Source organism: Phocoena phocoena, chromosome 1, assembly GCF_963924675.1.
Source record: "Phocoena phocoena chromosome 1, mPhoPho1.1, whole genome shotgun sequence".
Lineage (NCBI taxonomy): Eukaryota > Metazoa > Chordata > Mammalia > Artiodactyla > Phocoenidae > Phocoena > Phocoena phocoena.
Genome location: NC_089219.1, coordinates 101,522,445 through 101,545,798, shown reverse-complemented (window position 1 = coordinate 101,545,798; position 23,354 = coordinate 101,522,445). Strand labels below are relative to the sequence as shown.

General features: G+C 38.7%; 1 protein-coding gene across 2 annotated transcripts; it reads left to right on the top strand.

The window, feature by feature from the left end:
- The first annotated feature begins 5,626 nt into the window (after window positions 1-5,626).
- Window positions 5,627-11,341, top strand: SIKE1 (suppressor of IKBKE 1). 2 transcript variants are annotated; one of them, XM_065888576.1, is made up of 5 exons: window positions 5,627-5,877; window positions 6,111-6,216; window positions 7,151-7,293; window positions 8,481-8,594; window positions 10,480-11,341. In XM_065888576.1, exons 1-5 carry the CDS (start codon window positions 5,719-5,721, stop codon window positions 10,579-10,581), a joined length of 624 nt encoding a protein of 207 aa, XP_065744648.1. In that variant the 5' UTR covers window positions 5,627-5,718; the 3' UTR covers window positions 10,582-11,341. The 2 variants fall into 2 exon arrangements, with proteins under 2 accessions (XP_065744648.1, XP_065744637.1); XM_065888565.1 differs by having other exon boundaries at window positions 5,719-5,889; window positions 10,480-10,581.
- The last annotated feature ends 12,013 nt before the right edge of the window (window positions 11,342-23,354 follow it).

The window sequence follows — 23,354 nt, the reverse complement described above, 5'->3', positions numbered from 1 at the left end:
CATCAGTCCAGTGGAGGAAGTCAACTACATAATCACTACTACCCCATTTGGGAGTAACAAAGCTAAAGTTAGAACCTGCCAGTACTCCCCACACATACACATACCACTCACAAGTAGAAAAAAAGAAAAGAAAAATAAAGCAAGCATGCCTACTTAATCCAACTTTCCAATATATCAAAAATTAAAGCCACTATCTTCTTGGGAATTGTGGTTTATATTGTGTATGAAATTTAAAAACCTAATGTATCACCAGCTTTGCTCCACTTGCTCTTTTAAGACACCTGTCTTCTAGCAAAATTCATTCATATTTATGGGTGTCCTAAAGAATGTATTACATATGATAACAGACAGGACCAGTCAAAGACTATCTGGAATCCATGTTGTTTTGCCCCTCCTATCCCACTAAAAGCAGTAATCTCTACTATGTTCTCTCTACTGCATGGTTCTGCCTCTATCAAGCACCACTGCCCCCTCAGTTGCATATCAGTCCATCCACCAAGTACCATCCCCCATGCCCACTGCCTTCTTCAGCCGGGCCTTATTACGGATTCCCAAAGACCTCACTCTCTTCCACTGCTAGTACCACAATTTGTCTCTAAGAAGTTGAACCACGACACAGAAAATTGTAAAATCATGGAGACTGTGCCACCACAAAAGTATAATTTCTAATTTTAGTCAGACCCCTAACACCACTCATTTATCTTTATACATTGGTACCTCTCCTTCTATGAGAGATCGCAAATCTCCTATGATAGATTGCAAAAATGACACACATTCTTTCCCTTCCAGAAAGAAGTAGAGTCTGTTTCTCCATCCCTTGAATGTGGGCTGGCCACATGATTTGCTTTGACCAGTGAGACACTGTAGTATACATGAATAAGCAGAGGTGAAAAAAAAACTTGCACATTTGGGCTTGTAATGATCTTGTTATCCCATAACCACATGAACAAGCCATGGCTAGCCTACTAAAGGATGAGACACATGACCAATCACTCCAGCTGACAGCTGGCCTACCACCAGACATGTGAGTGAACATATCCAGGACCAGCTAGCCTCCTGCCAACCAACCAATCACAAACCAGAATCAGCCAAGCCTGACCCAGACCAGAAGGACTACCCAGAAGACTCATGAACAAAATAAATGATTATTGTTTTAAGCCACTAAGTTCTGGGGTAGTTTTTTATGCAGCAAGAAATAAATGATATACCCTCTGATTCACTTCAGTAATTACTTTATTCCAAACCCTTGCACCATTTAATAACCACCCCTACTACCATTCTCAGCACCTGATTTTACCTCCTTCTTTAATGAGAAAAACGAACATACTTAACTCCCACCCTGCCCTAACACCACACTACAGTGTAGTGGTAAAGAGTACTGATTTTGAAGTCAGACTCCCAACTCTTACCTTGGCTCTGGAACACATAAGCAGTATGACCTAGAGAAAATTACATGTTCCTTCTCTGTTAAAGTAGGGGTAATGATAATACCTACCTCATAAGGTTGTTGTGAGAATTATGAATAAAGCCTTAAGATCATTTCACTGCACATAGTGAATGTTCTAGAAATATAAGTTACTATTATTTTTATTGTGATTAGCCAGTGATCCAGAACTTGATTGTCAACAGCTTTATTCACATATTTATTTATTCATATGCCATAAAATTCATGTATTTACAGTGTACATTTCAATGGTTTTTAGTATATTCACAGAGTACTGCAACCATCACCACAATTTAATTTTAGAGCACTCTCATCACCCCAAAACAAAGCTTGATTTTTGAGGCCTGAAAAACTAAGGTGGCTCTAATCCAAATCCTTAAGGAAGGGCCAAGAGTCCAACAGGGAAGACCAAATACTGATGACAGTCCAATGAGTAGGAGCAGAACTGTAAACAAGAAGTGAAGCCAAGAATCAGAGTCAGATAGAAATAGGGTTGGAGAGGAAACAAGGTTTAATACTCAGACACAAACAGCACCAGACTGTCTCCAGCTAACATTATCACGTATGCCAGACTGACTTAAAGGTGTAGCATTAGGTGAAGCTTCTCACTCCCCACAGTCAGACCTACCCTGTGAAGGCTGACAAAGCCAGGATTGCCCCAGATTTCTGCCCTCTAAAAAGGTCCTAACATATCCTGGTAAGCTTTAGTCAAGGTTCCTTGGGTTACAAGTATAACCTTCAAATTCTCCCCAAGTTCGCAAGAATTGAGGTGATCACCTTTATCTTTAGTGTCCAGCTAACATAGCCTAAGCCCCCATCCTATGTGACCTCAGGGAGTTCTGTCTACTCCCTAAGTATTTCTAAGATTCCTTGGGAAATGCTTACATGTTCCACAAATATATTATTGTTTCTTGCCATCTCTTACTTCAGTCTACTGCCCTGTGTTTCTCACAAGATCTCTTCATACTATCTCAAAATCATTTCAACATCCTACCAGGATTATCTCCCTAAAGCTTTGCCCCAAGTGTAGACTTAAGCACCTACCTAAAATCCCTAAGTACAGCTAACCTGAGGCTTTAGTATTTATAAATTTAACTGCTGGCTCAAATATAAAAGGGACTACAACATGGCAAAAGATGATCATTTAAAACAAAATTTTAATTATCATTGCCCTAGAATCTACTGGCAATACTTTATCCCTGAGGGTCCTCTACCAGTGAGCTCCCTCCTTATCTTCCAGTTGGTCATGGTGTTGTAGAATGGCAGCTCTCCTCCCAAAATCAGGAGTCACTTTAGCATTATCTTTTCCTTTCCAAGCCATGGGCTTTCACTCTCTTTCTCAGACCCAGCCAGAGAAAAGGCTGGCCTCTAGGTAGGGGCCACATTTTCTCCTCAAGGTTGACTGATAGTGGGAACAAGCACTGAATTCAGGAAAGATCTCCTATTTCCCACCATGCAAAGTATGATATGGACCCTGGCTCCAGGAAGCCAATCCATAATAGTTGACAATGCAGTTTCCAAAGTCTGACTCACTCAGCCTTAACTAGGCCCATGTGTGGTTCACTATCCTATTTTGACGCTGCCATGTATGATCCAGTCCAGTTCCTTTTCACACACTTTCCTCCAGGTTATAGTGAAAAGAATTTCAGACCTTCATGCTCCTCTTGTGGACTATCCTCCCAAGCTATTATAAGCAAATATTTATACCAAAAACATGCACACTCCTAAAGAAAAATAGTAATTATATTCTGTCACAGAGCAGCCTAAGACTGGAAATATGAAGAATACTATTAACTGTGGGCAGTCAGTTTTATTAAAAATGCAATATATGTGCAAAAGATGCACATAATTCATTCAGACCCTGCCAGGAGTATATATAATATACAGTATATGGATCTTATTACCTTTCTAAAGTATTACATTTTCTGAATCTCAGAACACATCATGTCCCAAGGTTTTGAATAAGGAATTATGGACCTGTGTAATCAAAAGCTGACTTAGGGAAAGTGGTCAATATCTGGAAAGAAAAGTTTGAGCTAGATAGATAATACTAAAGCTCTCTGATGCATAAGACATTGTTTGCAGGAAATCTAACCTATATGGTAACTGTGAGGATTAAATAACTTTACTATAAAGTCCTTAGAACAGTGACAGACACAGAGTAAGCACTTAACATCAGTATTGCTGTCAATACTGATAGCAATTCTGGATACAATCCTTTCCGTAGACCAGGTGTTAGAGACGGTTATGGTACCATAGAACTAGTATACCTTCTAATGTAAACGTTGGCTTCCCAGGTTAGGAAAAAGGGGGGAGGACAGGATCTAGGCCTCCTGAGGCACAGCATAGAATGGTAATCGGAAAAAAATTCCACAGGATAGCATAATAAGAAGTAGAATTCAATAGAGTTGATTACATACTTTTGTGGCTTTCTAATGGACCTAAAATGTCGTCTTCCAGATTTCAGTAGGAACAGATTGCATGAGTGTAACAAAAAGAGAATTAGAGAATTCCACTAGATTGTCTCTCCTATGGGCCACTGCCTGTTGTGTATACTTAGCACCTCTCCTTTGCATAATGTAAATGTTCTGTGGGACTGTGGTTCAAATCGTGTGGGAAAGTGGAGGAGAGCACTAATTGCTTGGAATTGTGGTTTTAGTAAAAGAATATGTTAAAACATTGTTTGCAAACTCTGCAATTGTGGGATAGGTGGGCCAGCAGTATTATCTATAGGAGGTGTGGTAGGCAGATTTTCTTCCAGAATCTGCTGGGAATACAAAGGTAAAAAGCCCAATTCTCTTCCTGCACCCCCTTCTCTGACCTCTCACTACTGCTGTGACACTCTTGCCCCTTTCACCATGTTCCTAATCATATCATTACCTTCAATTACTTATAAGAGTATGAACTCTTTCTCCCATTAGAATGTAAACTCCCTATTCACTTTGTTATACAGCAAAAACTAACCCTCCATTGTAAAGCAATTATACTCCAATAAAGATGTTTTAAAAAAAAAGAATATAAACTCCCTAAGGGCCAAGACCTGTGTCATTCTCTGCTGTATTCCCAGACACTAAACACTGCCTGAAACAAGACTTTCCAAAAGTATTTACAGTATTAAAGTAATTAATGAAAAATAACAAAGTTTGACACACAAGCTTGACAAGGCAAACTCATAAACCAATATAACAGCACAAGTCATTGCTGTTCTGGTTAAATTTATTTTCAATTAATAATTGAATTAAAACAGAAAAAAAAAAGGTAAGCAGAAAATAATGACTCCATCTCACACGTATTAAGATGGCTATTAAAAAAACAACCAGAAAATAGCAAGTGTCTACAAGGATGTGAAGAAATTGGGACCCTTGTGCACTGTTGGTGAAAATGTAAAATGGCACAGCCACTGTGGAAAACAGTATGGTCATTCCTCAAAAATTTTAAAATAGAATTACCACATGCCCCAGCAATTCCACTTCTGGGTATACACTCGAAAAAATTGAAAAGAGGGATTCAAACAGATATTTATACATGTGTTCATAACAGCATTATTCACATCAGCCTAAAGGTGGAAGCAACCCAAGGGTCCATCAGTAGATGAATGGATGAACAGAACGTTGTGTGAAACTTGAGGACATTATGCCAAGTGAAAGAAGCCATCACATTATATGATTCCACTTGTATGGGGTAACTAAAGTAGTCAAATTCATAGAGACAGAAGGTAGAATGGTGGCTGCCTAGGGCTGGGAGGAAGGCAGAATAGGGAAAGTCTAATGGGTGCAGAGTTTCAGTTTTGCAAGATGAAAAGAGTTTTGGAGATGAATGGTAGCGATGACTGCACAACAACCTGAAGTACTTACTACTATTGAATGGTTAAGATGATACATTTTATGCGTATTTTACCAATATTAAAAAAAATTTTTTTTAAAAAAAACGGTTACAATAACAATCCACATCAATCAAAACCAGTAGGGAAAGGAGAAACTCGGACTAGCCCAGCTTTAACACTACTCGACCACCAGGCTGTGGAAACAGGAAACCAAGGGCGGGGCAAGGGCAGGCTTCCAGGGCTGTGCCCTGGGCGAGACTCCAGGAAAGCCGCCGGTTGAAGCGGGTCACCGGCCGCCTAGGCTGCCACTGCGCAAGCGCATATCGCGGCTACCACCGAGGCGCCTTTTAAACGTACCCGGAAGTGACGTCTGTAAAGCTGAGACCGGCTCAGGGAGATCTGAACTCTTCGCGCAGGTGAGCGGTTCTGCGACTGTCGTCCTGGGGCCGCTATGAGCTGCACCATCGAGAAGATTCTGACAGACGCTAAGACTCTACTGGAGAGGCTGCGGGAGCACGATGCAGCCGCCGAGTCGCTAGTGGATCAATCAGCGGCGCTGCACCGGCGGGTGGCCGCTATGCGGGAGGCGGGGACAGCGCTTCCGGACCAGGTCAGGCAGAGGGTAGGGGTCCGTGCCCTCGGGTTCCGGGCACTTGAGGGGTGGAGGGTGAGGTAGAGTGGGCACTCGGCCTGGAATTTTGTCCTGGTCCAAGAGGGCGGTGGTGAGAACGTTCTGCGGGGTCGGGGCTGAGGATGCTGCCCTGGAGCTCTGCCTCCTGCCTATTAAGTTGCATCTGCGGCTGTTCTCTTTAATGCGCGATTAGTCTGTCTCTGTTTGTCCAGTATCAAGAGGATGCATCCGATATAAAGGACATGTCCAAATACAAACCTCACATTCTGCTGTCCCAAGAGAATACACAGATTAGAGACTTGCAGCAGGAAAACAGAGGTTGGTCAGGCCTTTTTGTGTAGTTATGATTTTTTCATATCCAGTAATATTTCATAAGTTCTTGCAAAACTGACAAACTGTTCACAAAAGCGCACATTCTGTATATATTTCCAAGTCAGAGAGGGGCATTGGTGGTTCAGTGGTAGAATTCTCACCTCCCAAGTCAGTACTTTTAACAGGAAAGTTAGCCTGTGCTCGCCCAGTATCAGTAAAGTTTGTTACATTACCCTTTTCAAGGTCTTACTGATTTTTTATTTAAAGGCAGCTTATCAAAGAGGTGCTTAGTAGAGTTGAATTATTGCATGGCTTATTAGGTGTCCTAACATGGAGGCTTGCATAACAAGAGAATATCCTCAAGGACTTAAAATTTAATGTTTAAATATTAATTGAAATAAACATTAAAGCTAAGATTGAAGGTTTTTTTATGTTCCTTGTGCAAGGTGGAAGAGGTAAATCGTATCCTCGGGTGTATATTCTTGGGCTTGATGAATACATTATTAATGATAGTAGTATGAATAGTTATTTGTATATCAGTTTACAGAGGGCTTTCACGTGTATCATGCCATTGCATTCTCACATCTTCATTTTGAGGTAGACAAGCAAGGTTTTTATTATTACAAGGCAGATAAGAAATAGGCTCAGAGAGGTTAAATGATTTGCTTAAGAGTCGTAATCTAGTGACTCACAGAAGTAAACTTAAACTCATGTCTTCTGAGGCCACATCCCGTGTTGTTTCTACCAGATTATGCTGCCACTGCCTAGAAAGATATTTTTCACATAGACCATAACTGTTGAGTTCTGTGGACTTAAACACTAATTTACAACTTTGGATTCATAATGTTACATGAAGTGTCATAAAATTCCAACTGTTTGAGTTTGGCTTTAGGACGTATCTCTCAGACATCACTGCCAAGTTATTTTATTTTTTTGATAGAGCTATGGGTTTCCTTGGAGGAACACCAGGATGCTTTGGAACTCATCATGAGCAAATACCGGAAACAGATGTTACAATTAATGGTTGCTAAAAAAGCAGTGGATGCTGAACCAGTCCTGAAAGCTCACCAGTCTCACTCTGCAGTAAGAAACTTCTAAATGAATTGAAATCTTGAAATTGTTTTAGATTGTGTGTTTGCTTTTGAAGAAAAGTAAGCTTGTTTTCCTTTCATGTTTATCACATTTGCTGTAGGTTTTACTATAGCTTTGTAAAGATATGAATAGAAAGAAGGGGGTAAAGGGCTGCTCAGGGCCTTTTATTTGAGTAAGACTAAAGTTCCTCCCCCCTTCACCAAGATCTCTTTTCAAGATGTTAATGAATGCTTAGTTAGCTCTTCCACCAAACAATGCCAGTTAGTGTTGAAGGTGCTCAGTAAATACTTGGGTAGTTATTATTGTACATTTCACTGGTCTGTAAGCTCCTTGGTTGTAAGGAGCATGAATTCATCTTTTATCCCTAACATAGTACTTGGCACGTAGCAGGGGGTCAGTAAACTTTTATTAAACTGAACTACATAGCATCATACTGTGTTGTTAGGAGAGAGAAGTATGGTTTAAAAAAAAAAAGACATGGCATAGTTTCTATACTTTGGTTGCTTATGATTTAATTTGGGAGACTGAGTAATTGTTCTTAAGTTTGTAGAGTGCTTCAGAGTTGCCACTGTACATTCACAGGTACTGTATCATTTAATCCTAGATTAATAGATTGACACCTCACTATTTACTGCAGTGGAATTTATGGAAGATAAGTTTCATCTTAGATCCCACTTGGAGCATTTTAATGACTTCAGTTAACTAAAGTCATAGGGCACAGGGATATTTTAAATATGTGAATGGCTTACATCTGGACAAGATAATAATCTGTGGTCCAGAGGAGAAAACTTGATCCTTGAAGGAGACAGAGTTTAGCATTTATGAAAAACTTGCTAAGAGATATGTCCAATGATAGAATAAGATACTTTGGAATATGGTACGCTTCCTGCCAATAAAAGTATTCAAATTTAAGTTAAACAGCCATTTAGAGATAGTGTCCAGTATTCAATGGGTGGTTAGACTAGAACTGATCTTTTGAAAACAAATTATCTGTGAATATCACAAGATAACTTTATTATGGCTTTACCTCTGAGGACTTAGATTGTAGTGAAACTCCTTTGTAACCTCTGTACCACAGATTAAATGAACTTTTAACATCATAATGCACATGTTTTCATGAACTTCCTATCTGTAAAAAAGATGACTTTTTCACCTTTTTATTCTTAATATCCTCACAGGAAATTGAGAGTCAGATCGACAGAATCTGTGAAATGGGAGAAGTGATGAGGAAAGCAGTTCAAATGGATGATGATCAGTTTTGTAAGATTCAGGAAAAACTAGCACAATTAGAGGTAAGATTGTTGATAATTTAGGTTCACAATATTTTATGGAGATTTCAGACTCTGGAAGATATGCCATCACTGTATTATCACTGTTATGTACTGATGTTTCCTTTGTGGTCTGATTTAAAATTAAAATATATCTTCCATACCCTTTTCAAGAAAGGAAATGTAATCAGCAGCAAACAATGAAAATGCCAACTGTATATTAGCTAGAAATTGAGATATCATATTGAGAGGGTAGAGAGAGTGGAAGGGACAGATTACATGGGAGCTAAGGTGCCTCATCTGCCATAAAAAGAACTCAAATAGGCAATGTCTAAACTTGATGATCAGGAAATAGCAGTACCGGGCATATTATGTAGAATTATGGAAGTAAATACCAAAAGAAATAGATAAAAATATTAAAAGTGGTTGCCTTTGGGAAACAAAGTCAAGGGACTGCAGTCTACTTTATAAGTCTTATAGTCTTGATTTTTTTTAAATTAATTTTTATTGGATAGTCTTGATTTTTTTTAAAAGCTATATTCTGTAATATTTTGATTAAAAATGGGAGTAATTTACAAAGAAAGGCCTGGGGTGTTAGTGTGCCCATAAAATTGTTAAGGAAAAGCATTACAATAGATCAGCAGTCCCCAACTTTTTTGGCACCAGGGACTAGTTTCGTAGAAGACAATTTTTCCACAGACTGGGGGTGGGGATGGGGGGATGGTTCAGGCAGTAATGTGAGCGATAGGGAGTGGCAGATGAAGCTTCGCTTGCTCACCCGCCACTCACCTCCTGCTGTGCGGCCCGGTTCCTAACAGGCCGTGGACCAGAAGCCATCAGAGGCCCGGGGGTTGGGGAACCCTTGCAATAGATGATTTGAATGTTCCTTATTACAAGATGCTGTCATGGGCCCTTTGAGAAATACTAGAGAGAAAAAGACAGGGTCCCTGCTCAGAGTCTAACGAAAGGAATAAGACTAGTAGTATTTTGGTATGAAATGGTATATAAATGCTAGGAGAGAGATACAGAGTATTGAGGGAAGCACTTTATATGGTACAAGGTTTAATGACCATGGGCTCTAACTCTCAGTGAAACCTGAAAATGCTGTGGCTTCCCAGAATTTCCTGCAGAGAGAATAAGGATGAAGAGTGCAAACTGCCCTACCTGGAAATCAAAGGAAGTGGCAAGGTCCCCATTAGGAGCTAGGAGTTAGGTAAAATGATAGAATGATCTTGTCTACACCGTCCCTAATTTATCTCACTTATGGAAACAGCCTAAAGAAATGTGGGACAAATTTTACTTAATATTTTAAGTGGAAAAAACAGGGGCATTGGATTGAGACCCCAGCAATACCACATCTAAGTTGTCTAAGTTTGGACAAGTTTTTGGACTTTTGTGGGCCAGTGTCCTCATCTCAAAGAGAACATGGATGTAGGCAATGGTACTTACCCTACCTATTGTGTGAGATAATAGATGTAAGACATACGTGTGATACCTGGCTGTGTGCCCAGTGATTCTTTTCCCCCTTTCCTTCCTTTCTCCAAAACCGTAGGACGTCTAGGAGAGAAGATTGAGCAGAGTGAAATTATTATTAGGAATTTGAAAGATAGAAGAAACAATACTAAAACTTGTGGGAACCATAAAAAGTTTGACAAGCAGTGAATTCCTCAAGTGGAGAGGGACCTTGTTTTTTTCTGTGTAGTCCTAACACGTGGCATGTGGAAATTACTCAGTAAATGTTTTTTAAATGAATAAATAAGTAGAATTTTAGGAAATTCTCAGTTCTTTTGTTTCCTTAAAACTTTTAAAATTAAAATAATATGCTTTCTGTTTCAGGCCCAAAACAATGTGTTCTGATGCAATTTGACAGTCAAAATACCTGAAATGAACATATACTTTTTTTTTCCAGCTTGAAAATAAGGAACTTCGAGAATTATTGTCCATCAGTAGTGAGTCTCTTCGGGTCAGGAAGGAAAACTCAATGAACACTGCTTCCCAAGCTATCAAATAATTCAACTTCTGAATGACGGCTAGAGATTGTTTATCGAGGAAGGAAGTTATTATCTCTCTATTCGAGTATTGTCCATTCAGTGTCTTGCCTCAGACTTGATTTAACGTTGATTAAATGTATCAAGTGGCAGTTTAGAATTCGCAGTCAAAAGTGGCTGTCCACGAAACAGTTTTGGGGTATGTTAGTGAAAATACTCACTAAAATACACTGAGTTTCACCATTCCTTTCTCTAAGAGACTACTTTTAATTTTCATTTCTGGGACCTCAATTTATATGAACTGTTTTCAGTTCATTTTTGTTCTTTCATATCTCTGAAACTTAGAGCATTTTATTATAAACCAGCAATTTTATTTTATATAGGATTGTAAATTGCAATTCTTAAAAAATTTAAAAAGAGATTAGCTTTTTCAATATATTTGGCATAAACCTGGATTTGTTTCCATTTGAGAAAAATAATACAATTCCACAGAAGTAGATTGGCAGATTCTCTAATTTGTAATGTCATTCACCTTTTTTGATGTTTTAAGTCTCTCTGGTGCTAAGAGTTGACACTTTATGGCCTGGTGTCTTTACTCTTAATTTGAGAGAACCTATTGCTAGTCCCTGGGAAACATACTTGAAAATAAGTCAACTGTTTTTTTACTAGTGGTAGGATAATCATCGTATTGTTCAAAGAATGCTGAAAAATTTGTCCTGTGTGTGTTTACACACACATGTGCTCTTAGTTCAGATGCTAAAAGTAACTTTTATTTATTCTATTAGATGTTAGTAGTCAATTTTTCAATTTTGTCCTACTAGGAAATCTTCAGCTTGGGTAGTTTACCCAGTGTGAAGAAGATATAATTGGTTTATTCACATCATAGTTCTTAGGTACTACATTCTACAGTTTATATATAACTTTCATTTATAATTAAGAACCATCACTTACTTGGATGTCTTTCATTACTAGTACTAGTAGTTGGCTTTTTTTTAGATCCATTTTTCACAGGAAGCAAAGTTTTATCACTTAATGAGAGTTTATTACATTCATAGAAGCTGTGTTGAGATTCAAATGCTAAGTGGTCAGCTAGGCCCACTCATCATTTCATTCCCCCATCTCAGTTTACTCACATTTCAAAGTTATAAATTACTTCGTGTAATACTATCAATTTAGGTTTGCCCAAAAATAATTGAAATAATGAATGCTAAACCTGTCAATATTTCCCAGTAACCGTAAGCACTATACTGCATGGGAGAGACACATCATTAGAAAGAGCTTTTTGTTAGTGCTTTGTGTGGCGTAACCTTTTTTTTGTACAGCCATAAAGAATTAACTCCAAATAAAACAACAGAATTTCTCCATGATATCCTAAGAGCATCTGATCCCAGTAATACCAAAGGACTTTGCCTAAAATGGTAGGCTGTAATGAATCGGTATATGTCATTTTTGAATTTGTCAAATTTCTATTCAGAATCCTGCGAACAATTTCCACCCGAAGTGTGGATGTTTTTGTCTCATTTCCTGAGTATGTAAACTTTTAGTCTAGCCATTTGCCTTGCAGTATATGTCCTAAGTGCCACTCTGTGTTCCACAGTTCCATTCAGGAGGCAGGTACCCTATACCATTGGTCAGCTGCCATGGCCAGTTTTCAGTGAAAATGATAAGGTAATCAAATGGCCCATTAAACTATAACATGGTGTCCCTTTATCTACTTTATGTTCCTTTAGAGTTGTTTGTAAAGTTCTTTACATCTCAGATATCAGGATAAATCTAAATGTTAACTTTTCCCCCTGGTAAATCAAAAGCTTGAAGCATGAGCCTCAAGAATTCTTAGCACCCTATATAATGTGAATTCTAGCTGGTGTTAATACTATGAAAATAGTGTGTAGTTAGAAAATTGAAGGGGAGAAGGAATGTTCTTGACTTTGGTCTGAATGGGTATGAAAGTTTATTTTGCAGTGGATGATGGAACTTGACTAATGTGCAAAATTTTAGTACAAACTTACCTTTTCTAATAAAAATCTCATTTTGAGAATATCAGCTAATTTTACTCAGTAATGAGTCTAACTATAGGAAGTGCAAGTGTTTTTCACTTATATAGCAACCTATCAGGTACACAGGGTTTTTCATAAATACTCTCTAATTATCACATTGTAGTTCAGATAACTATAAATAGTTGTTTCTGAAATGGTTTTAGAGGTTTCCTCATGGTTAGAAATCATAAGTTACATGATTACAAGTCAAAGTATAAAATTAAAACTGTTTGGAAGTATCTTGGAAAAATGCATAAATATTATTGATACCTACCTTTATTACCTTATATTAATACCTTATGCATAATTTGATTCAAACATTGAAGATCTATTCCAGTGTTCCTCAAAATGTGGTTCACTGACCTACTACAATAGAAGTTTGGGGATGGAATTTAGGAATTTGTATTTTAATAATCATCCCAGATAACTTCTAAGGACACTAGTTTCAGACTGTCTAGTTTACTATGTTAGGCACTTGATTTGGAGTTATGAATTTTAAAAAGCAGGGGGGAGGCGTTGACAGTGTTTTTGAAGAAAAATCTGGTAGAAGAGGCAAACAATATGATAAATCCAATATAAGGATGTGTAGAGTACAGAGGAGGGACTATTTGCCACTTGAGAATCCAATAGAGACAAAATGAGTAGAACTAGAAAGCTTAGTGCTTTCTAGTTATTATATAATCTCCATTTCAACTGTACCTCATTTTACAGATACTCAGGCACGAGGAGGTTGTTATTATTCCAAACTGAAACCAAGATTCAAACCCAGACTTAAACATATTCTTAACCATTAAGATTCCTTTAAATGCCAAATACTATTCAGAGTTCAAGTGGTTCTTGAGAGGAAAATCTATTTTATTAATGGTGCAAAAGATACATCACAGCCCATATATTAGAAAATATCACGAATTTAATAAATGGAGTCTTAAGGAATGAGACATAATTGTCATCTGTTTTTTAGAGTGGTGTAGCTGAGAGTATGTGCGTGCAACTGAAAAGAGCAATGCTTAGGGCTTCCCTGGTGGCGCAGTGGTTGAGAGTCCGCCTGCCGATGCAGGGGACACAGGTTCGTGCCCCGGTCCGGGAAGATCCCACAGGCCGCGGAGCGGCTAGGCTTGTGAGCTATTGCCGCTGAGCCTGCACATCCGGAGCCTGTGCTCCACAATGGAAGAGGCCACAACAGTGAGAGGCCCGCGTACCACAAAAAAAAAAAAAAAAAAAAAAAAAAAAAAAAAAAAAAAAAAAAAAAAGAACAATGCTTAATCAGTGCTTAACAATCCTTACTGTTGATACATACAGGAAAGGGTGCAGTTCTGTCTTTCAAATCTGTCTCCTTAGCGTGTTGTTTTTCAGCCTTCATGCAATTTTCTTGTTGCAAGAAGGTTGCTGCTCTGCCAGAAGTCATGTCCATGTTTGAAGGCAGAAAAAAAAAGGGAAATGTCGTATGCCAGCTATATGTATTCTCTTTTATGAGGAAAAGCAATGCTTTCCCAGAAATCCAGACAGACTTCCCTTTGTCATTTGCCTGACCTGTTACATGGTCACTTCTAGCAGCAAAGGAGGCTGGGGACATAGCTGCCGCAAATAAAATCAGTATTCTATTAGCAAAGAGGAAACAGTATTGGTAAAGCAGCTAACAATGTCTGACACAAGTCCTCTTACACTGAATAGTTTTTAACAAGTGTAAGCATTAGCCAAAGGAGTGTGTTGGTGTTGAGTGGCCAAGGAGTGGGCTGCGGAAGACATCTGACATTTCTTTTTAGGCTGCCCATTATCCTAACTCCTATACTATAGTTAGGGAACCCATCACCTAATGAGGCAGAGCCTTCCTCCCTCCTAAAAAATTTGAAAGTGTCAGATGTGTTCCCAGCCACTTTGCAGCCAGTGAAGATACCTCTGCCTTAAAAGTTAGTGATACAAAGAAGCAGAGGACTATGCTGAATTCTTTGAATAAAGGCAGTGACTACAACACTGGCTACTGCATCCACCTCCACAGAATGAGCAGCAAGTGGCTGTACTGACAACATTCAGTATCCAGTGTCAGCAAAGTCAATGGTGTAAGCTGCAGTGTCTCTGCCCCAGTGGACACAGTGGGGTCTTCACTGAAGCAATTATCTGAAGTGATTATAGAGGTTGTATAGCCTCTAATTCTGGTTTTCTGGCTATCCAGAGGTCCTGAGGATTACCTGAGGATTATTAGCTTTTAATAAAATCACTTTTTGTTAAAATTAACCTGAATTGACTATAATTAAGAACGCTGACTGATAAAATAAGCATAGTTTAAAAAGCAACAATGCAAATATAAATTTTGTCAACACATTATGCATAATTTTTCCCTTATGTTTTAATGTAATTTTTGACATAAAAAGATGTGACATGCAAATAAATTATCAAGCATAATAATTCATCACCTAATTTAAAAAATAGAACATTACCCATATGTTACATTTATTTATTTGTGCTCCTCTCCTGTCTCTACCCCTCTGCTCCCTCTTTTTAGTAGTTTTATCACATGAGAAAAGACCTAAAATATGTGTATAACACTAAAGTGACATTTTTTAGTTTTGCTCCTTTTTGAGCTCTATGAAAGTGGTATTAGACTGTATAGTAGTCTATGGGGATTTGATTTTTTTCACTCTTCATTATGTTTCTAAGATTCATTGTGTTGTATATAGTTGTCATTCATTTTCATTGATGTACTAGATTTCATCATGTGACTACAGTATATTGTTAAGAGATACATACATGTAAAATAATAAAATTATACATTTTTTTAAAAATCCTTGCTAATATCTGACTCCTAATTTTTAATTCTTCCTCCATCTACCTCATTGATATTAGACACGTTTCGCTATAAGCAGTTGTATTTCGTATTCTGCAGTTATTTCACTTGCAGTTGTCTCATGGCAACTTTCAAAGTGAATTAAGGACTATTATCCACTAATATTCATAGTGGAAAGCAGATGATGCTTTTTCTTTTGTCACTCTCCAAGAATGCCTAAGAGAAAGTGGAACCTTCAGAGCTTCGATGAACTACAATTCACTCAACATTTCGTCTAGCCTCCTAGAAATGGATTTCTGTATGTTATTGATCCTAAGATTCATCTTTATTTCATACTTTAATGTCTCTGAAATTGAGATATGTCTTATACATGTAGGGGTTGTCATCTAGTTGATTCTAAGCATAAGAAAATTGGTTTGCATTCCTGGTGGTGTGACTGGATAAAGTCAAGTTCTTGATATTTCAGTCAACAAACTAAGGACCATTTGAGAAAGGAATGGGGGTTTAGCTGTTTTCTGTGAACTTTCCATTAGCACTTACTGTAAAATCAGGAGTGCCAGCATAAGAATTTGGAGTATGGCTGTATTCATTTTCTATTGCTATGTAACAAATCACCACAAATTTAGCAGTTTAAAGCAACACCTATTTAATATCTTACAGTTCTGTAAGTCACAGGTCCATGCAGGGCTCAGCTGGGTTTTCTCAGGATCTCACAAGGCTGAAGTCAAGGTATCATCCGAGGCTAGCATCTCGTCTAAGGCTCTGGGCCCTCTCCCATACTCACGTGGTTGTTGGCAAAATTCATTTCCTTGCAGGTGTAGAACTCACAGGAGATCATCTCTGACTTCCCTTGCGTTCTACCTCTAGACTCCCTTTTAAGAGCTCATCTGGGGACTTCCCTGGTGGTCCAATGGTTAAGACTCTGTGCTCCCAATGCAGGGGTCACAGGTTCGATCCCTGGTCGGGGAGCTAGGATCCCACATGCTGCCGGTATGGCCAAGATAAAGTCTCCAGCCACTGAGGGGGAAGAAAAAGAAAAAGAGACAGAGAGACACAGAGAGAGAGAGAGAGAAAGATCGCGCGCTCGCGCACGCGAGCTCACCTGATTAGGTTAGGCCCACACAGAATAAGCTCCCTCTTGATTAACCCAACTGATTAGATATCTTAATTATATCTGCAATGATCCCTTTTGCCATTGAGGAGATGTAAGTGATATCCTCTAAGATCTACAAGCCCAGCCCACGCTCAAAAGGAAGGAATTATACACGGCAAGTGTACCAGGTGATAGGAATCTTGGTGATCATCTTAAAATTCTGCCTACCACAGTGGCTTTTGGCAGCTTGGAATAAAATCCTGGAGACAACAATGAAACACTCAGGAAATTCTGCATTACCAGTATTCTTGGTGGCCCAAGAATACTTCTGTGTGGAAAAACCTGCACATCTATGAGACAAAAAAGAGATTTATTAGCAAGATCCACCAATGCATGCTAAAATAAGTGGACTGAAGTTCAAACAGAAAAAGGATATTTGCATAGTCTCTGTATCAGTTTCCCAGAGTTGCCATAACAAATTACCACAAACTGGATGGCTTAAAACAACAGAAATCTATTCTCTCACAGTTCTGGAGGCTGGAGGTCTGAAATCATGGTGTTGGCAGGTCGGTTCTTTCTGGAGGCTCTGAGGAAGAATGTGTTCCATGCCCCTTTTCTAGCTTCTGGCAATTCCTGGCATTCCTTGACTTCCATATGCATCATTGCAATCTCTGCCTTCTCAGTCTTCACATGGCGCTCTCCTTATATGTCTCTGTGTCCAAATTTCCCTCTTCTAAGGACACTGATGGTTGGATTAGGGTTTACCCTAGTCCAGTATGACCTCATTTCAACTTGATTATATCTGCAAAGATCCTATTTTCAAATAAGGCCACATTCTGAGGTTCTGGGTAGACATGAATTTTGACAGGACACTGTTCAAGTATGGTCTCAAAGTATCTCCACCACAATATTTAATTATTATAAAGGGAAAAACAGTAATTTTACCATGAAGAATCCTGGCAGACAACACTGACCAATTGATTAGGTAAACATCACTAATAATACTTTTCAACATCATATAAGCCCTGATACAATGCAATGACAAGGGTACATGACCTCTGTAACATTCTTTCAAATAATGCATAACCTCAATCTAATCAAGAGAAACATCAGACAAAACTGAATTAAGGGAGGTTTACAAAATAACTGACCAATATTTTCCAAAGTATCTAGGTCATGAAAGACAAGGAAAAGCTGAGGAACTGTCATAGGATAGAGGAAACTAAGGAGACATAGTATTAAATGTAGGATGGGATCCTGGATTTGATTCTAGGAGAGAACATGGATATTAGAGAAAAAACTGGTGAAACCCGAATTAATTTTGTAGTTAATATTATTGGGTCAAGGTTGATTTCCTACTTTTGAAAATTGTTCTATGGTGAGGTAAGATTAACATAATAGAAAACTGGGTGAAGGGTTTATGGGAACTTTCTGTGCTGTATTTCTAATTCTTTTGTAAGCCTAAAATTATCTCAGAACAAATATGCATTCCCCTGATTACTAATGAGGCTGAGCATAATTTCAAATGTTTATTTGCCTATACAGAGTTTTTTTAATATAGACATTCAAGTCTTTCCTCCATTTTCCTTTTCTTTGATTTTTTTCTTATCGATTGATATGTATTAATTTACTATACATTCATGATAATGCATTGTCAGTTTTATATGTTGCAAATATATATTCTCCTAGTCTGTTGGTTTTTAATTTTTTTATGGTGCCTCTTGATGTATGGCATTTTCAAAATATGTTCAGGGACTTCCCTGGTGGCGCAGTGGTTAAGAACCCGCCTGCCAATGCAGGGGACAATGGTTCGAGCCCTGGTCTGGGAAGATCCCACATGCCACGGAGCAACTAAGCCCATGCACCACAACTACTGAGCCTGCGCTCTAGAACCCGCAAGCCGCAACTACTGAGCCTGCACACCTAGAGCCCGTGCTCTGCAACAAGAGAAGCCACTGCAATGAGAAGCCCACGCACTGCAACGAAGAGCAGCCCCCAATCGCCACAACTAGAGAAAGCCTCCACGCAGCAACAAAGACCCAACACAGCCATAAATAAATTTTATAAAAAATAAAAACATATTCAAATTTATTACTAAAAAGAAAGAGATTCAGAAGAGTTGGACTAGTAAAGAAGTTTTAGGAATACCTTAACTAATTTACTTTGCTTTTTTTTTTTTGCTTTATATACACACAAGTGTGACATAATTTTAAAAAACTAGGTCTAAATTAGTTTAAAAGGGCTCTTTTAATAAATATAAACTTCTAAGTAATAAAAGTATTATGTCATAGTGTGTTGCTTTTTTTTTTTTTGGCTGCGCCAGCACGGCTTGCAGAATCTTAGTTCCCCAACCAGTGATGGAACCCATGCCCCCTGCAATGGAAGCATGGACTCCTAAGCACTGGACCGCCAAGGAACTCCCTATGTCACAGTGAAAATGGCAACATTTTCTTCTTGCTGGTACATAAATAATGATGTATCACACAGTCAATACTGTCTTAGATTTAATTAAATAAGTATAACTCATTCATTCAATGAACATTTATTAAGTACTTACTGTTATCTCAGTCACTATCCTAGGTTTAGAGGATACAATGATGAACCAGAAAACTGAAGCTTACATTATTGTTCAGGAAGTAGGGCAATGAAAGATTAAATTCATAAATGTGTTAATTTTGGATAACAATACATATTATACAGACAATAAAACAAGCTAATATTGTTATGGAGAGCAATGGTAATAGTGGGTACTTTTACTTTAGAAAAGATCTTTGTGAGGTGGTAACATTTGGGCTGAAACCTGAGTGATAAGAAAGTGCCAAATATCTGATGATTTGGGGAAGGAGCATTCCAGGCAGAAGCAAGAGTAAAGGCAAGGATTCTGAAGTAGGAAAAACTTTGCAATGTTGGTGGCAGTGGATTGAAACACAGTGAACCAGGGGTTAGACTTAGCAGAGACTAGGTCATTTAGGGCCTTGTACTATAGATCATTGTAAAAGAGTTTGGACTTTATTCTAAATACAATTGGTTTTATTTTTAATTAAGTTTGAAATAGGCTTTGCTCCATGCTTCTCTCTGGCTGATTCCCAGAGCTAAAATGTTATGGTGATTACTTTTAGTGCAGCAGCTTAGCATGTCCACCTAATTCTTCCGTTCAGTGCAATGTTGACATTTTAAAGGGAAGCATTATAGGGCTTACCTGGCGGCGCAGTGGTTAAGAATCCACCTCCCATTGCAGGAGACATGGGTTCGAGCCCTGGTCTGGGAAGGTCCCACATGCCGCGGAGCAACTAAACCCGTGCGCCACAACTACTGAGCCTGTGTTCTAGAGCCCGTGAGCCACAACTACTGAGCCTGTGTGCCTAGAGCCCATGCTCTGCGACAAGAGAAGCCACCGCAATGAGAAGCCTGCATACCACAATGAAGAGTAGTCCCCCACTCGCCACAACTACAGAAAAGCCCGCGTGCAAAAACGAAGACCCAATGCAGCCAAAATTAAATAAATAAATTCATTTTTTTAAAAAAAGGGAAGCATTATATAAAGCTTCTGCCTTATTTTTATTTAAATTCTAATATTTTATTACATAATTGTTATGCTTACATATTATTCTCATTTAAACAATCATTTTAACTGTTTGGGGGCTTGCTAATGAATAAAAAGTTTTGGATTGTGGGGTTCTAGGGTTAAATCTTATTTACATTCTTTTGGAAGTAATATTCTGTATGAAAGTTTTTGCTCTAACTTGTGTTTTCCTGTTCTGATATCTTGAATGTGGATTCCTTTACCATCCACTATTACCATAATTTTATAAAGGAAGTTCTCATTAACTTCCCTAGCTAGGAAAGACATAATGTCAGAATAAAAACGGTGCTTAAAGACTTCCCTGGCGGTCCAATGGTTAGTATTCCGTGCTTCCATTGCAGGGAGCACAGGTTCGATCCCTGGTCCAGGAACTAAGATCCTGCATGCCATATGGCATGGCCAAAAAAAAAAAAAACAAAACAGTCCTTAAATCTTGAATAAATTTAGCCTTACTTAAAAGAAGTCTCTACATTGATCTAATTTTTCTCATTTCACAGACAACTGACAAAGATCTCGTCCATTGCTGCTCAAGAAAACCTTATAAATGCATAAAGGATGCTTACTTTTTAAAAAATTTATTTTATTTATTTTGGCTGCGTTGGGTCTTCGTTGCTGTGCATGGGCTTTCTCTAGTTGCAGCAAGCAGGGGTACTCTTCCTTGCGGTATGCAGGCTTCTCACTGCGGTGGCTTCTCTCATGGAGCATGCGCTCTAGGAGCGTGGGCTTCAGTAGTTGTGGCTCGCGGGCCCTAGAGCACAGGCTCAGCAGTTGTGGTGCATGGGCTTAGTTACTCGGCGGCATGTGGGATCTTCCCGGCCGAGGGCTCAAATCCGTGTCCCCTGCATTGGCAGGCGGATTCTTAACCACTGCGCCACCAGGGAAGCCCAGAATGCTTGCTTTTGATTCTCAAATAGACTCCAGAGAAATGTGCTTATTGATAATGGTAGAGGAAAAAAACCCCACAACTATAATCAATCTCATTGTCTATGTTTCTCGAAAGAAAAATTAGTATGATAAATAACCAAAAATATATGCAACTTTTAAATTCTGATTATTATTCCTTAATGGAGTAAATATCTTCCCCAAATCCATGATTACCCTATTGTTATAGGAAATGGTTTCCCAAGTGACTTCACAAGCTTCTGCTTTAATTAACTTCAGTTTAAAAAATAAACATAAAAATATAACTACATTTTGGGGTATTTTTAATTTGACTTCAAAATTACTCTGAAAAAATATTATTGCCTTAAAATGTGATCTCCTAAGAATGAAACCTACCTCTACCTAAAAATGAAACCTATGAGTGGTAATTGTAGAAAAACTAAATCATTTAAACTAGTGATTTAAATCAATGATTTAAGACAAAATCATTCAAACTAGTGAATTACTCCATCTTTTAATGCATTGGAAGCTAAAATGTATGCTTCTGCATTGATACACATTTGCATTTTGTGTTAAGTGTAATTTGATACTAATGGACCAAGGAGGAATTTAAAGGCAATTGAGACATAGAATAAGGATGATAAAACAGTTACATGGTTTAAGAAGGTCTTCAGAAGCTATGTATGATGGTAGAAATTGAGACTTTATTCTTATTAATAGGACTTGTATTTATAGAATTTAGTGAGACTATTATTTTTTACATTTCCCATTGCTGTGATATTTGAGAATGTGTGCTCTTAGACCTAATTCTACTTTTAGCCCAGCTTCACATGACCTTATTTCTAGTGCAAGAGCCCAGGGCAGTTTCTCTGTAACACTAGATTAGAATATCCAAACGAGATCTATTGCTGGGGAGGAGAAATCTTAATTTAAGATTTGGACAGAGGAAACAAAACAGCTAGGTTGACATATTTACATTCCATACTTCCCAACAGAACACTCCACTTTCTAACAACTTCTTACATTGTTGTTCAGTGCTATTCATTCAACAAGCTTTTGAGGGTTGTCTATGCCAGGCACTGTCAGGAAAGAGCGATGCAAAGATGAATGTCACAGGCCCTGTCCTAAAGAATCACTAGCTAGTATAAACTAATAATTACAATAGAGTGAGCTATGAAAGCGCTGAAAATGAAGCAAATGTCTGTGCCTGGGAAAGCGTGGGAAGGCATCAAAAAGAAGAGGCAGCTTGGAGGTGGTATGGGATTAGACCAATAGCAACAGAGGTGGAAAGAAAAATCTTTGAACATCAGAAGATACCACCTCCTCTTATAATTCAAGATGATTTGCTCAGAAATGAGCTGTGCACCTTTCCATCATTGCAGTTATTTCAATGTGTATGTTCAGATTTTGGTTTTGTGATTATTGAATGATGCTAGACTGAAAGTTCCTTGAGGACAGAACCATGACCGTTTGTCTTTACTATAGTATACACCCCAGTGACGACGCATACAAGATGCCAGACAAATAAGTGTTGAAGGGGAAAATAAAGTGGTGGGAGAGTTCTCAGGAGCGTTGACTGGTCATTTTTTATCCAATATTGTCAAGTGAGAGAGCCACAGAATCTGTGAAAGAGCATTCCTCTCACCAGAGGGGACTGCTCTATCGTTTGGCAAGGTATAATTCATTGAACTTTTCTGGGGCCAGAATTAACCATTTTCCTCCTTCCCTCTTTCCCTGTGGGATGAGTCATCCATTTGCCCTGATTTCAACCTTTTCGTTACTGATTTACCCCTCTGATTACCTGATACACTATGTAGATCTTCTGTTAACTAAAAAGGTCAGTTGAAGGAGTTTGTTTTTTAATGATTATGCTACCTTGCTCACTTTCGTCTGTCTGTTGCAAGCAACACAGTTTGTGGGAAACAAAGTTCTCACGTATAGCATTCAAATTACCTTGCTTAAAGCCTAACTCTGTATTAAATAAAAGTCCAGTCTAAGGTAGCGGACAAGAGAAAGAAGGCTTGCACTGTGAATAAAGAGGAACTGGGATTTGAGGAACTTCCGGATTATCGCTGAGAAAAGAGAAATCCTTTATATTACATTCCTGATATGCCCTCCTAATTGTTCGTCTTCAAGGTTTATCCTGATCTCGGGGCCTAAAACATTCAGGTTTGGAAAGATCAGAGACGCCGAAAGTCACCCGCCACCCCGCCCCGTGCGTCCCAGCGGAGTCAGCAAACACAGAGATTGCTTCCTGCAGCTCACGGAGGAGGGGAACTAAGGGAATGTAGACACCACCTCGGTTGTGGTTAAGCGCAGCGAACTGGCCGGCGTCACTCAGCCCTCGTGCGCAGGCGTACTAAGGGTACGCTCCCCCCCCTTCCTGTGCACGCGCTCGAAGCCCGCAACTCTCGCGAGAG

Coding starts and splice junctions, on each gene's coding strand:
- SIKE1 (XM_065888565.1), top strand. CDS start 5,719: ATGAGCTGCACCATCGAGAAGATTCTGACAGACGCTAAGACTCTACTG. Junction 7,294..8,480: donor CTCACCAGTCTCACTCTGCA/GTAAGAAACTTC, acceptor ATATCCTCACAG/GAAATTGAGAGTCAGATCGA. Junction 8,595..10,479: donor AAAAACTAGCACAATTAGAG/GTAAGATTGTTG, acceptor TTTTTTTTCCAG/CTTGAAAATAAGGAACTTCG.